The following is a 15021-nucleotide window of genomic DNA, read 5'->3' on the forward strand; positions in this document are numbered from 1 at the left end:
GAGGGAGGAAGAGGGCCCAGGACGTGGGCCAGGAGGGAGGAAGAGAGCCCAGGACGTGGGCCAGGAGGGAGGAAGAGGGCCCAGGACGTGGGCCAGGAGGGAGGAAGAGGGCCCAGGACGTGGGCCAGGAGGGAGGAAGAGGGCCCAGGACGTGGGCCAGGAGGGAGGAAGAGGGCCCAGGACGTGGGCCAGGAGGGAGGAAGAGGGCCCAGGACGTGGGCCAGGAGGGAGGAAGAGGGCCCAGGACGTGGGCCAGGAGGGAGGAAGAGGGCCCAGGACGTGGGCCAGGAGGGAGGAAGAGGGCCCAGGACGTGGGCCAGGAGGGAGGAAGAGGGCCCAGGACGTGGGCCAGGAGGGAGGAAGAGGGCCCAGGACGTGGGCCAGGAGGGAGGAAGAGAGCCCAGGACGTGGGCCAGGAGGGAGGAAGAGTAGTACAGAGGTTGTTTTTATCTAAGTATCACTTGACGTTTTTTGCTATGTCTCTGACTACATGTGAACCCAGGAGGTAAAGGAATGAACAATATGGTTACTATGGAGGAAGTTGGTAATAAACTGATTCACCTTCCCTTCACCCATTGTTCCGAGCTCTTCATTACATGGCGTATAAGTATATGTGGACGGCCAAGAAAGAGGATTGGGGACTGCCAGTAGCGATCAGTACAGAAGTCACCTCTTCAGCACTGTTTCTGTAAATCAGCGTGATTGTGACGGCTCGGAAAGTCCCAAGCATGAAACAGGATGCGTGTTTACAGGATATTTCTGTCGAAATCTGATCTGAACTTCTTGGACTACACTAGATGTGTCTATACGCTCCCTGACTAAGAGAAGGTTGGAGCCAGGGAGGTATCGACGTCCTGGCTGATCTAATGTGAAAACCCTCAACCAATTTATTATTGTCACGTGTGACGCTACTTCTGCTCCTCTCTTATAGAGTGTGAATACAGACTGCGCATGGCGAGGGCAGCCGCACTGTAAAACTATTTATGGTCTATCACTAGGGACTCTCCCTGCCTACACTGAGTGCAAAATGTCGCTACGTATCGCCTTATGCCTCGGTGGTGATATCAGGCCATTGGCTGCCCGAATGCTGGGCATCTGAGAGGCTAGAGGGTACACAAATGGTGGTACCACAATTACACTGCCTTGTTATCGTGATCTTGCACTTTCAAGGTGAATGGTGGAGGATGCAATTGCCCTCATGGGAGTCCCATGCGGCCATCATGACCACTCTCTTCTCCGCAACGCCATTGCAGATATCAGCAAGTGACGCTGCCGCTAGGGAAGCCAATCCAGTGCAGTTTCTTCAATCCCGGGACTCAGGACTGAAAAACGGTCAATGGCGGGATTCCCGGGATTGGCTAAGGAAAAGAAAAGAAAAATAAGAAATACTCATGGTTTTCTGGTCCGGACGGCAGGCGACGGTGCTGTCAGCGGTTCCGGGCGGCAGATCCGGCTGGCAGCGAGTCTGGGGGGCAGGCGGTGGGTACAGGCATTCCAGTGCAGCTTGCGCTGTGCTACGCAGCGTGGCTTCTAACACCACGTCACGCTGCGCAGTTCGCACAGCCGGGGGCAGGGGGAGCCGGGCAGCATCTGAGCCGTGTGCTGATCCCGGGATTCAATCCCGGACAATTTTAGGCCGAAATCCCAGGATCCTGCAGATCCTGATCCTGGGATTGGCCACCCTAGCTTCTGTCCAGAAATGAAAAGATGCTCACCGGAGCGACCGCAACGCATTTGCAATTGCGTACAGATATGCAGCCTATATCCAAGAACAAATAGTCACGCAGGCACCATGTTCTGTACATTAGGGCTCGCAGCTGACGTCAGGTACACACCCCAAAGCCTTCGTTTTTACAACCACTCCCCACTAACACCATGTTAACACCCCCAAACAGTCACTTCCTGTCAATCACTTTGCAAAGAAGTCCTCATTGCATGCAGGTTCGCAGTGGCACCTTGACGCATGCGCAATGCGAACATATGCGCAGTTCATCGCTCAGTTCCGTGGAACATCAGCTTTGCATACTTCGCTGAACCAGGCCCGCTTATATCTCTACACGTTTTCTCTCTGCGCGCTGAGAACAGAGCGGTTTTCATAGCGTTACAACATTTTTTTGTTCCTGGCGGGCAGCTTCAAAAATGAAATTGGAACGCTAAGCAGCCGGCCATGTTGAAAGGTACAAACATCCTCATGTTTAAGAGAATGAATAGAGCTACAATAAAGAAAACCAGATTAATCCAAACACTGTGTATCATTTTTGTACGGCGCTTAGTGTTTGGATTTGAAAGGAGACGGGCAGAAAACTTGCGCAACGCTGGGTCATGATTCCAGAATTAATCCTCAGTTTATACAGTGAATAGGTTGTGGGTGGGCTGAGAGAGAAGCAGGAAAATTGGCTCTCTTCAGTGATAAGCATATTATTGCCTGGAGCAATAAGGATTACTGCTCCGGATTATGGAAAATTGCCTAAATGTAAATGATTTTTAGATGCAATAAAAGTAACCTCTTGAATTGCAGGTGTTTAAGGATAACTGCTGCCGGAGAGAGGTGCTGGCGCTTCAGATGTACTGCAGAAATGAGAACCGGGGCTGCAAGGAGCAAATAACACTAGGCAACCTACTGGTAAGATTCAAATCAAAGCTTCTGTAATTGGCGCCCGCTTCCGTAGCGATCGCAGTCTTCCCACCCTCCCGCACAGCCTCACCTCCCACAATCTCATTATCCATTGATGGCACGACTATCTCCCCTAGCCCCCAAGTACGCTGTCTTGGCGTAATCCTTGACTCCTCCCTCTCCTTCAAACCACACATTCAGCACCTCTCACAAACCTGTCATTTTCATCTCAAAAACATTTCTAGAATCAGACCTTTTCTCACCCAGGATGCCACTAAGATCATTATTCACTCACTGATTATTTCCAGACTGGACTACTGTAATCTCCTCCTAACTGGCCTCCCTGACAATTACCTCTCTCCACTCCAATCTATCCTCAATGCTGCTGCCCGGCTCATCTTCCTCACCAAACGCACTACGTCTACCTCCCCTCTCCTACAGGCCCTCCACTGGCTTCCCTTCCCTTCACAATCCAATTCAAACTTCTCACACTCACTTATAAAGCTCTCACCCACCCCTCTCCCATCTACATCTCTGACCTTATCTCCCTTTACTCTCCCACCCGTCCTCTTCGCTCTGCTAATGCACGCCGACTCTCCTGTCTTCTGATTACTTCCTCCCACTCCTATCTCCAAGATTTTTCACGTGCTGCTCCCTTTCTCTGGAATTCTTTACCTCTCCCCCTCAGACTCTCCACCTCTCTGCAAAACTTCAAACGGGCTCTTAAGACCCATTTCTTTACCAAACCCAGCCAAATCTCAACCTAACCCTCTGTTCCATGCTCTCTATGTACCCCATCTGTGTCACCCCTGTCTGTCTACCCCTCCCCTTAGAATGTAAGCTCTCACGAGTAGGGCCTTCTTCCCTCATGTGCTTATACTTTTCTTACTTTAATAATCCTCAACTGCCCAGATCCCACAGTTTTTGGCCACCTGGAACTTATCTCTGTTTACTGGTGTAGTCATGCTTAGTTACCCTGTACTTGTCCTATATTGTCTTCAACTGTAAGTCACTGTTTTCCTGTTTTGACTATGTGCATATGTACTCTGTAATTGGGCGCTGCGGAACCCTTGTGGCGCCATATAAATAAAGGATAATAATAATAATAAGGGGTATATTCAAAGTCGGATCCATTCCGAAATGTATTTGTCGGAATGGATCCGACAACCCCTATTCAATCCCATCTAGAATTCGACTTTTTCAAGTCGTATTTAGATGGGACCCAGAGGAGGAGGGGTGGGGGGGGGGGGGAGGGGGCGAGCCGCTGGGGTACAGCCAGCGGCAGCCAGAGGAGATCAGCGCTACGGAGTGACGCTGCAGCAGGGTGTCACTCAGCCGCCCGACCTCACGGCAACTTCCACCCGGCTCCAGCAGCGGGTGGGTGACATCCATTGCAAAATATTGAATATGTTCAATCTGGATTCGACCAAAAAAAGTCGAAAACTGCCGTCTTTTCGACAGACTGCAGTTTTCGACCTCAATTGAATATACCCCTAAGCCTTTCCCTACTAACCGGTCCTGTTGTATCAAAAGCAAGTTCCCGATTTTGTCTTAGTTTTTTAATATATTTTGATAGACTTGATATCTCAGGGCTGATTCTTAGGCGCACGCAATGTGGCTGCAGTTGGGGCAGCCGTGGAAGCCAGACTTACTACCTTTTACTAATGTAGAATCCGCTCAACTAATGCATCTGCAAGCGGGATACCTGTGCCACCCATAGAGTTTATGCCAGCCGCCACAAATATCATCATAATTGGTTCATTTATCAATGAGGGATACATTTCACTGTGAGTGATAAATTGCACCATCCAATCAACTCCTAACTGCCATGTTACAGACTAATGCCCTTATTTATCAATGAGTGATACATTTCACTGTGAGTGATAAATTGCACCATCCAATCAGCTCCTAACTGCCATGTTACAGACTAATGCCCTTATTTATCAATGAGTGATAAATTTCACTGTGAGTGAAGAGTTGCACCAGCCAATCCGCTCCCAACTGTCATTTTTCAAACCCAGCCTGTGACATGGAAGTTACAAGCTGATTGGCTGGTGCAATTTATCACTCACAGTCAAATTTATCACTCATTGATAAATGAGCCCATTAGTGTCAGCACTTGCACCAGCGCCATGTAGATCCGGGTAAGTTGCATCCACTCACAGTAGGATGGGCATTTGCTTCTGCGCTATATGCAAAAAAAAACGCCGTTTGCGTCCTGCATCCGTGCTAAGAGATGCTTCTGATTTTAAATTTACAAGTTTGTTTTTTGGAAACTGTTATTATATAATATATGTTTATCTATTTGTTTATTTTTGGGAAAAACATCACTTGCATTTTAGGCCCTATAAAAGTATCGGCCATTATCAATGAGAAAGAGACAGCATCCAGAAAGGAGACTCTGTGATGTTTCGGAAAAGTTCAGTTTGTCGTTATCACTCGTCGTCTACCCCCAAATCAGATCGGTTACAGTACTGAGAATTGTCGCATCTAGATTTCCAGTCCTGACACTGAATCTGTTCTATAGAGCTACCAAGACATTGCCAAGAAATAATGAATAGTTTTAACCTGCATTCTCCAGCGTCTAGAGTAGAGGTAGAAAACTTGTAGTTCTTTTGATGTTGTGAAACAAACTCTCGTCTTGCTGGGAATTGTTGTGCTCCTGCAGGTAGCTTTAGCCTGATCTATAATGATTTGATGGATAACAAAACTTTCATCGGCTGTCCTCAGGGAGACTCTTCTGCCAGCTGCAAAACATTTAAACGCTCAGTCTGTAAAGACAAAGAATTGATGACATGTCCCTAAATTGTAGAGACAGTTTATCATCCTCTGAGCTGCTGTCTCGTCTGTATCAGCTGCGCAAGGGACGTGGTATCACTTTTACGTACACAGAAATGTCTTTAAGCACTTTGCCGTAATCCAGTCCAATTGTAAGACGTCTGCAGAGTCAAGCTTAGTATAACTATAAAACTATGGCTTTGTGAAACTCTTTCTGTGGACTTAAGACCAAAATGAAAAATAATCCTAAATTACTTTATATTGTTTCATTGATTTTTTTTTTATTTTTTATTATTTACATGGGAAATTAGACACAGCAACTAGTCCTTATAACACATCAATGTGCAACTGCCAACACTGAAGCGGTTTCATAATGTTCCTGTTTTGTACTAGAATTGATTATATATATATATATATATATATATATATTTTTTTTTTTTCATAATTATTATTTATTTATTACCAGTTATTTATATAGCGCACACATATTCCGCAGCGCTTTACAGAGAATATTTGCCCATTCACATCAGTCCCTGCCCCAGTGGAGCTTACAATCTATATTCTCTTATCACATGTACACACAGACACATTCACGCCTAGGGTTAATTTTGTTGGGAGCCAATTAACCTGCCAGTTTATTTTGGGGATTGTGGGAGGAAACCGGAGTACCCAGAGGAAACCCACGCAAGTACAGGGAGAATATACAAACTCCACACAGTTAGGGCCATGGTGGGAATCGAACCCATGACCTCAGTGCTGTGAGGCAGTAATACTAACCATTACACCATCCGTACATGCTCATCAGCCATGTCTGGGAGAGGCAGATTCGTGCGGCACCTTGCACTGCTGCTCTGCTATGCAGAGCGTTGTGAATGGGTCTTACCTCCCATCAATGCTGTTCCGATCCGGACACCTGGACAGAGCCAAGAAATCCTGTCAAAAATCCTAACGGCTGGGAGGTATAGATACATGGGCTTAGTGTTATCAAATGAAATAAAGAAGCCTGTATATGATATAAAGACCTTGCTGAAAAGCTCAGAAATGGAATGAACATTCACAGAAACCAATTCTTGTTGTCTGAAGGTGTAAAACCCATTTTAAAGACCGCATCAGGACTGATTCAGAGTCTGGTGCAAGTTGGTCTCAATTGCATATTCATTGCGTGGAATTACGGAGTGCCATCATGCTTTGCCAGCTGGTGGGCATGTTAAACGTCCACCTCCAACCTGATGCTCCTGAATGTAAATCCTTGCTGACATATGGAGTAGATTGGAGGTGACTAAATACTCTCCTTTTTTTTCAGATTCACCTAAAAAGTGACTGCCAGTTTGAAGAACTTTCCTGTCCCCGTGCAGACTGCAAAGAAAAAGTGATCCGTAAAGATCTCAGCGACCACATAGAGAAGTCATGTAAATACAGAGAAACACCGTGCCAGTATTGCAAAAGCCAAGTGCCGCTTGTAGAAATGCAGGTAATCTTATTACGCAGTGGTGGCCTGGTGCTTCATCATTTTATGTCTGTAACATTACTTGCACTGAGACGGACTGTCCCATTTCTCCCAACATTTACCAAATTGCGACAAAATATGCCACGCCTCTGCACCCAGGCTCTGCTCAAACCCCACCCCAGCTAGAAACACCTACTTTTTGTTGAAACTCCTCCCTTTTTGCAGCCCAGGATAATTTTGCACATTTGGTAGGCACGGTTGTATCCGCAGCTTTGAAGCTGCTCATTGTAGAGGTCACTACAAATTTCACCCTATTTACACTTTAATTCAACCTTTTATTTTACTGTTATAACATAGTAACATAGGGGGTCATTCCGAGTTGTTTGCTCGCTAGCAGATTTTAGCAGCATTGCACACGCTAGGCCGCCGCCCTCTGGGAGTGTATCTTGGCATAGCAGAATTGCGAACGAAAGATTAGCAGAATTGCGAATTGAAAATTCTTAGCAGTTTCTGAGTAGCTCCAGACTTACTCCTACACTGCGATCAGCTCAGCCCATTTCGTTCCTGGTTTGACGTCACAAACACGCCCTGCGTTCGGTCAGCCACTCCCCCGTTTGTCCAGACACTCCCATGCTTTATCCAGACACGCCAGCGTTTATCCACACACTCCCTGAAAACGGTCAGTTTCCGCCCAGAAACACCCACTTCCTGTCAATCACACTCCGATCACTTCAACGATGAAAATTCTTAGTTCGGACGTGAGTAAATCTACTAAGTTTTGAGCAAAAATACTTTGCGCATGCGCACTGCGTACCTTCGCCTTAATCACTCCGTTGCGAAAATCAGCAACGAGCGAACAACTCGGAATGACCCCCATAGTTTCTGAGGTTGAAAGAAGACAATTCGTCCATCGAGTTCAACCTGTTAGTGATCTCAATTCTCAATTATACTGTTCAATTTAGTTACGTTCAGATCTTCAGTTAATCATAGATGACTTTGTGACTGCTTCTTGTACATGTGTCCCTGTCTTGTGCTTTATATTGCTCTTACATGTGCACTTTCTATTAAAAATGCAACTGCAAGGCTGAAAAATGTGCATAATTATAGGGAAAGGGGTTGAGCTTCCAGGTCTTCCGAGCAGCTATGGAATTGACATGTTTGCTGGAGGAAAAGGCTGCACACCTAAATCTGTTAATAGATAATGCTGCTGTTTTTTTGTTTTGTTTGTTTTTGTTTTTTTTTTAAATATATTTATTGAGATTTTCAATTTTTGTTTTAACAAACAATACACAACAGACATAGAAAAAGTGGGGTAGGCATACCCTGTACATAATACAGACACCAGACACATCAGAAAGAAAAGGAAAGCCTGTAGATACAGTTTCAATGCTGTCAGCGTCCAGATCAATCAGAAGACACGAGATTCCCAAGTGAAGGGAAAATGGAAAAACGATATTGTTCAGGCAGAACAGACATCCGTCCGTTTTACCAAAGAAAAAAATTCCCAGACATATCCCAGAATGAAATAATTATCGTGGTGAGGGCATACGTAAATACCACCCAAATACAGTACAAAGTCTATTACTCAAAAATATAGACCGAGGACAGACCGAGATGGTGGGGTGGGGGTGCGAGTGGGGTCGGGGGGGGGGGGGGGGATTCGGGTGGTGAGGCGGCAATATAGTTACACATATAGCATATTATACAATAAAGAAAAGGAAAGAAGACATCAAGTCCTTCTGATCAATACCATGACTGTGGTGAGCAAAGAAATAAAAAAACAATCGGGTAGCGGAATGAGAGAATGCATCTAAGAAATTTGTAATGTGTTGGCGGGTGGGACTATCTAAGTGCTCCAGATAAGGAGTCCACTTTTTATAAAAGTGGGTTGCGTTCCGGTCTATCTCAGGAAGGGTAGACTGTCGCTCAAAGTGTATGGTTCTGAGCAATAGAGTTTTCAGGTGTTCCAAATGAGGTGGGGACTTCGAAATCCATTGGTTAAGAATGACTTTCTTAGGCAGTGTAAGAATAATATAGTAGAGTGGGGTAAATCTAGACACCGTAGCAGGCAGGTTCCATCTCTCTAATACTGCAGGTAAGAAGGGAAGGTAGAGGGAGAATATGGAGTTGTTGAAATTCAGTACCTTGTGCCAAAAATTTTTGATCTTGGAACGTTGGCAGAAATTATGCCAAAAGAGAGCCGTTGGGGCTTTACATTTAGGACAATTACCTGGCTCCTCTGGGACCATATGTTTCCTCTGGCCCTGAGAGAGATATGCTCTATGGAAGAATTTTATATGTACTTCCTGCAATTGGGAGGAGTGAAGGGATTTAAGGATCTTGGGGATAGGGCGCAGGAGATCAACTGGTGATATATCTAAATCTAGATCGGCCGACCATTTCACCAAGCTGGGCTGCCATTCTTTGCTCGCATCTATAGATCAAAGATCTCTGTATAACCAATCTGTCTTATATGGGGATTTCAAAAACCTAGTGATCAACAAAGACAGCGGGTCAAGCCTCTGTCCCGCAGGGAGGGGGCAGTGATTGGACGTAGTGCCGCACCTGAAGAAACATACAAAAGTCAGAACGAGACACACCATACCTCTCTGCAAAACAAGCAAAGGACATGACACTCCTTCAGGATCGAAAAAATGTCCTTAATGCCAATTATTCCCTTTAGAACCCACTGAGAGAATTTTACATTGTCTATCAGAGGTAAAAAACAGGGGTTACCGCAAATGGGTAGAAACCCTATGTATTCCCCTTTCATACCAAAGTCTTTATTAATTTCCCACCACCCTAGGTAGGAGTCCCAAAATAGTGGGTTCACACGGATAGATAGTGGGAGTTTCGCTTTTGGCGTGTGGAGGAGTGCCTTTAAGTCAAAGGGGGAGGCCAGGGCTTGATCGATTTGGTAGTTCGCATAGGACGAATTGCCAAGCAACCAGTGTGATATATAGAGGAAAGCGACCGCTCTGGAAAAGTCTAGAAGGTCTGAGATAGCTAGACCTCCTTCGCCATGGAGGAGGGTCAGTTTGCGAAAGTGCAATTCTTGGCTTCTTGTTTGACCAAAGAAATTTCTGCTGCAGAGAGAGAGGTCAGGTTTACACCGTCTTAGAGGCAATATTTGGAGCACATACGCCAGCTTCGGAAAAATAATACTTTTTAAGTACTGCAGCGCGAACTAATAGGGATAACGCCGCTGTTTTACAGCAAGTACGTACAGCCCTCCTTAACCTCCACTTATAACCCCCTCAATGTCCGCATGTGCTTGTGGCATGTTGAGCAGGGAAACGGCTCCTACATTGAGGATCTCAATGAGGACTTCTGTACAGCTTGGTCGTGTTAGGACTGTCCCACCTAAGTTGTGACGTATAGCAGGTTCCTGTTTTTAAGACCGCCCATTGGCTTCTTTTAGCAATGACGTCTTCATTTGATATTAAATTTGCGATTCTGAATACTGTAAATATGTCAGAACAATATAATACACCAGTGTCTTGAAGCCATTGCCTCCACGTTTATATGGTAATTATTCTAAACCAGTCCATTTGTGTGTTTTGTAGAAGCATGAAGATATGGACTGTCCCTCCGTCGTGATGTCCTGCCCTCACAAGTGTAGTGTAAAAAGTCTGTTGAGAAGTGAGGTAAGCCCGTTGCTTCATGTTATCGCTATGGAGCGTGTGCGGTATAGCCCTGTTTATTTGTGCATTGTACACATAGATGTATATTGTCTACAGAATGTATGTAACCGGTAAAGGACTTCAGGGCTGGCCAAATAGGGTTCTACGTCTATGAGCGCAATAAATGCTTTGCGTAACGTAGTAGTGTCAAAAGAGCGCCGTCACTTCCCATCTCTGCTTATTTCTTATGGGAAATCATTCACAAACATAAATGCAAGACTTTCACGAGAGTATCAGAATTGCAGATTATTATTCTAATCATTTATTTGTAGAGCTCTACAAATGGCGCAGCACTGTAAAGAGAGAATACTTGTCCGAAAAGTGTTTATTGTAGAGAAATAAATCAGCAGTATTAACGCTAACAGTGGATTTCAGTATAAACAGTCAGGCAGAATATTTGTCACTCACATCAGTCTCTGAGAATTAAATTGTAAGCTCCAGTGGGAAGGCATTGACCTTGGAATATTACAAAACGGTTTTGCAAGTTTCACCCCTCCCGCACAGATAGTTTGCGGTCACACATCGTTTTCGAAGAAGTTTTTATTCCTCTGCGTCATAAAAAAACTTAGTTCAAAAGTCCAACATGTCAACTAAAACATTTTTAGTTAAATTGAACAAAGCACCCACCAAATCTACCCATATCTATGAAGTGCGTGACTGTATATAGGTTTGTCTGCACCCCCCCCCCCCCAACCATCACTATTTTGGAGGGACAGTCATGTTTCTTGGGTTCTGACCCACCCATGGGCTGGAGGAAAGGTAGGAAGGGAGCCCAGCAGCTGGGAAAGCAATGTGCACCGTGAAAATATGAATGCTACGAAGTGCCTTTATTCATTGGATAAACTTGTATTTTATGTTTTTAGTGGTCCTTTAACATATCTAACATATTGCCACCTACAATTATTATATAAAGACTTTTCTCTATCGTCCTAAGTGGATGCTGGGGTTCCTGAAAGGACCATGGGGAATAGCGGCTCCGCAGGAGACAGGGCACAAAAGTAAAGCTTTTACAGGTCAGGTGGTGTGTACTGGCTCCTCCCCCTATGACCCTCCTCCAGACTCCAGTTAGATTTTTGTGCCCGGCCGAGAAGGGTGCAATTCTAGGTGGCTCTCATAAAGAGCTGCTTAGAGAGTTTAGCTTAGGTTTTTTATTTTACAGTGATTCCTGCTGGCAACAGGATCACTGCAACGAGGGACAGAGGGGAGAAGAAGTGAACTCACCTGCGTGCAGGATGGATTGGCTTCTTGGCTACTGGACATGAAGCTCCAGAGGGACGATCACAGGTACAGCCTGGATGGTCACCGGAGCCACGCCGCCGGCCCCCTCACAGATGCTGAAGCAAGAAGAGGTCCAGAATCGGCGGCTGAAGACTCCTGCAGTCTTCTTAAGGTAGCGCACAGCACTGCAGCTGTGCGCCATTTTCCTCTCAGCACACTTCACACGGCAGTCACTGAGGGTGCAGGGCGCTGGGGGGGGGCGCCCTGGGAGGCAAATGTAAACCTTTAAAAAGGCTAAAAATACCTCACATATAGCCCCAGAGGCTATATGGAGATATTTACCCCTGCCTAAATGTACTAAATAGCGGGAGACGAGCCCGCCGGAAAAGGGGCGGGGCCTATCTCCTCAGCACACGGCGCCATTTTCTGTCACAGCTCCGCTGGTCAGGAAGGCTCCCAGGTCTCTCCCCTGCACTGCACTACAGAAACAGGGTATAACAGAGAGGGGGGGCAAAATAAATGGCAATATATTAATATAAAAGCAGCTATAAGGGAGCACTTAATCATAAGGCTATCCCTGTCATATATAGCGCTTTTTGGTGTGTGCTGGCAGACTCTCCCTCTGTCTCCCCAAAGGGCTAGTGGGTCCTGTCTTCGTATAGAGCATTCCCTGTGTGTCTGCTGTGTGTCGGTACGTGTGTGTCGACATGTATGAGGACGTTATTGGTGTGGAGGCGGAGCAATTGCCAAATATGAGGATGTCACCTTCTAGGGGGTCGACACCAGAATGGATGCCTTTATTTGTGGAATTACGGGATAGCGTCAACTCGCTTAAGCAGTCGTTTGCCGACATGAGGCGGCCGGACACTCACTTAGTGCCTGTCCAGGCGCCTCAAACACCGTCAGGGGCTGTAAAACGCCCCTTGCCTCAGTCGGTCGACACAGACCCAGACACAGGCACTGATTCCGGTAGTGAAGGTGACGAATCAACCGTATTTTCCAAAAGGGCCACACGTTATATGATTTTGGCAATAAAGGAGATGTTACATTTAGCTGATACTACAGGTACCACTAAACAGGGTATTATGTGGGGTGTGAAAAAACTACCAGTAGTTTTTACCGAATCAGAAGTATTAAATGACGTGTGTGATGAAGCGTGGGGTGCCCCGATAAAAAACTGCTAATTTCAAAGAAGTTATTGGCTTTATACCCTTTCCCGCCAGAGGTTAGGGAGCGCTGGGAAACACCTCCTAGGGTGGACAAAGCGCTAACACGCTTATCAAAACAAGTGGCGTTACCCTCTCCTGAGACGGCCGCACTTAAAGATCCATCAGATAGGAGGATGGAAAATATCCAAAAAGGTATATACACACATGCAGGTGTTATACTACGACCAGCTATTGCGACTGCCTGGATGTGCAGTGCTGGGGTAGTTTGGTCAGAGTCCCTGATCGAAAATATTGATACCCTGGACAGGGACAATATTTTACTGTCGTTAGAACAAATAAAGGATGCATTTCTTTATATGCGTGATGCACAGAGAGATATCTGCACACTGGCATCACGGGTAAGTGCTATGTCCATTTCGGCCAGAAGAGCTTTATGGACACGACAGTGGACAGGCGATGCGTAGAGGAGTTATTTGGGGTCGGTCTATCGGATTTGGTGGCCACGGCTACGGCCGGGAAATCCACCTTTCTACCTCAAGTCACTCCCCAACAGAAAAAGGCACCGACCTTTCAACCGCAGCCTTTTCGTTCCTTTAAAAATAAGAGAGCAAAGGGCTATTCATATCTGCCACGAGGCAGAGGACGAGGGAAGAGACAGCAACAGGCAGCTCCTTCCCAGGAACAGAAGCCCTCCCCGGCTTCTACAAAAGCCTCAGCATGACGCTGGGGCTTCGCAAGCGGACTCGGGGGCGGTAGGCGGTCGTCTCAAGAATTACAGCGCGCAGTGGGCTCACTCGCAGGTAAATCCCTGGATCCTGCAGATAATATCTCAGGGGTACAGGTTGAAATTAGAGACAGAGCCACCTCGCCGTTTCCTGAAGTCTGCTTTACCAACGTCCCCCTCAGAAAGGGAGACGGTTTTGGAAGCCATTCACAAGCTGTATTCTCAGCAGGTGATAGTCAAGGTACCTCTTCTACAACAAGGGAAGGGGTATTATTCCACTCTTTTTGTGGTACCGAAGCCGGATGGCTCGGTAAGGCCTAGTCTAAATCTGAAGTCCTTGAACCTGTACATAAAGAAGTTCAAGTTCAAGATGGAGTCACTCAGAGCAGTGATAGCGAACCTGGAAGAAGGGGACTTTATGGTATCCTTGGACATCAAGGATGCGTATCTCCACGTTCCAATTACCCCTCACACCAGGGGTACCTCAGGTTCGTTGTACAAAACTGTCACTATCAGTTTCAGACGCTGCCGTTTGGTTTGTCCACGGCACCTCGGGTCTTTACAAAGGTAATGGCCGAGATAATATTTCTTCTTCGAAGAAAAGGCGTATTAATTATCCCATACTTGGACGATCTCCTAATAAGGGCAAGGTCCAGAGAACAGCTAGAGATGGGTTTAGCACTATCTCGAGAGGTGCTAAAGCAGCACGGATGGATTCTGAATATTCCAAAATCCCAATTAATGCCGACAACTCGTCTGCTGTTCCTGGGGATGATTCTGGACACAGTTCAGAAAAGGTTTTTCTTCCCGAAGAAAAAGCCAAGGAGTTATCTGACCTGGTCAGGAACCTCCTAAAACCAGGAAAGGTGTCTGTACATCAATGCACAAGAGTCCTGGGAAAAAATGGTAGCTTCTTACGAAGCAATCCCTTTCGGCAGATTCCATGCAAAGGGATCTGTTGGACAAATGGTCAGGGTCGCATCTTCAGATGCACCTGCGGATAACCCTGTCGCCGAGGACAAGGGTATCCCTTCTGTGGTGGTTGCAGGAGGCTCATCTATTGGAGGGCCGCAGATTCGGCATGCAGGATTGGATCCTGGTGACCACGGGTGCCAGCCAGAGAGGCTGGGGAGCAGTCACACAGGGAAGAAATTTCCAGGGAGTGTGGTCGAGCCTGAAAAAGTCTCTTCACATAAGCATTCTGGAACTAAGAGCAATCTACAATGCTCTAAGCCAGGCGGAACCTCTGCTTCAAGGAAGACCGGTGTTGATCCAGTCGGACAACATCACGGCAGTCGCCCATGTAAACAGACAGGGCGGCACAAGAAGCAGGAGGGCAATGGCAGAAGCTGCCAGGATCCTTCGCTGGGCGGAGAATCACGTGATAG

The 15021-nt window shown here is 46.4% G+C and overlaps 1 protein-coding gene across 5 annotated transcripts in view; it reads left to right on the forward strand.

Annotated features, from left to right (window-relative positions):
• The window catches only part of TRAF3 (TNF receptor associated factor 3), a 146608-nt gene that overhangs the window by 98384 nt on the left and 33203 nt on the right, over positions 1-15021 (forward strand). For 4 of the 5 annotated variants that reach the window (XM_063948484.1, XM_063948480.1, XM_063948483.1 and 1 more), the window contains 3 exons: positions 2519-2623; positions 6696-6863; positions 10406-10486. In XM_063948484.1, coding sequence (XP_063804554.1) covers positions 2519-2623; positions 6696-6863; positions 10406-10486 — 354 coding nt within the window. The remainder of the gene's footprint in view (positions 1-2518; positions 2624-6695; positions 6864-10405; positions 10487-15021) is intronic. The other variant, XM_063948481.1, reaches the window with a different exon arrangement.

The sequence above is a fragment of the Pseudophryne corroboree genome, chromosome 12 (genome assembly GCF_028390025.1).
Source record: "Pseudophryne corroboree isolate aPseCor3 chromosome 12, aPseCor3.hap2, whole genome shotgun sequence".
In the NCBI taxonomy this organism is placed as follows: Eukaryota; Metazoa; Chordata; class Amphibia; order Anura; family Myobatrachidae; genus Pseudophryne; species Pseudophryne corroboree.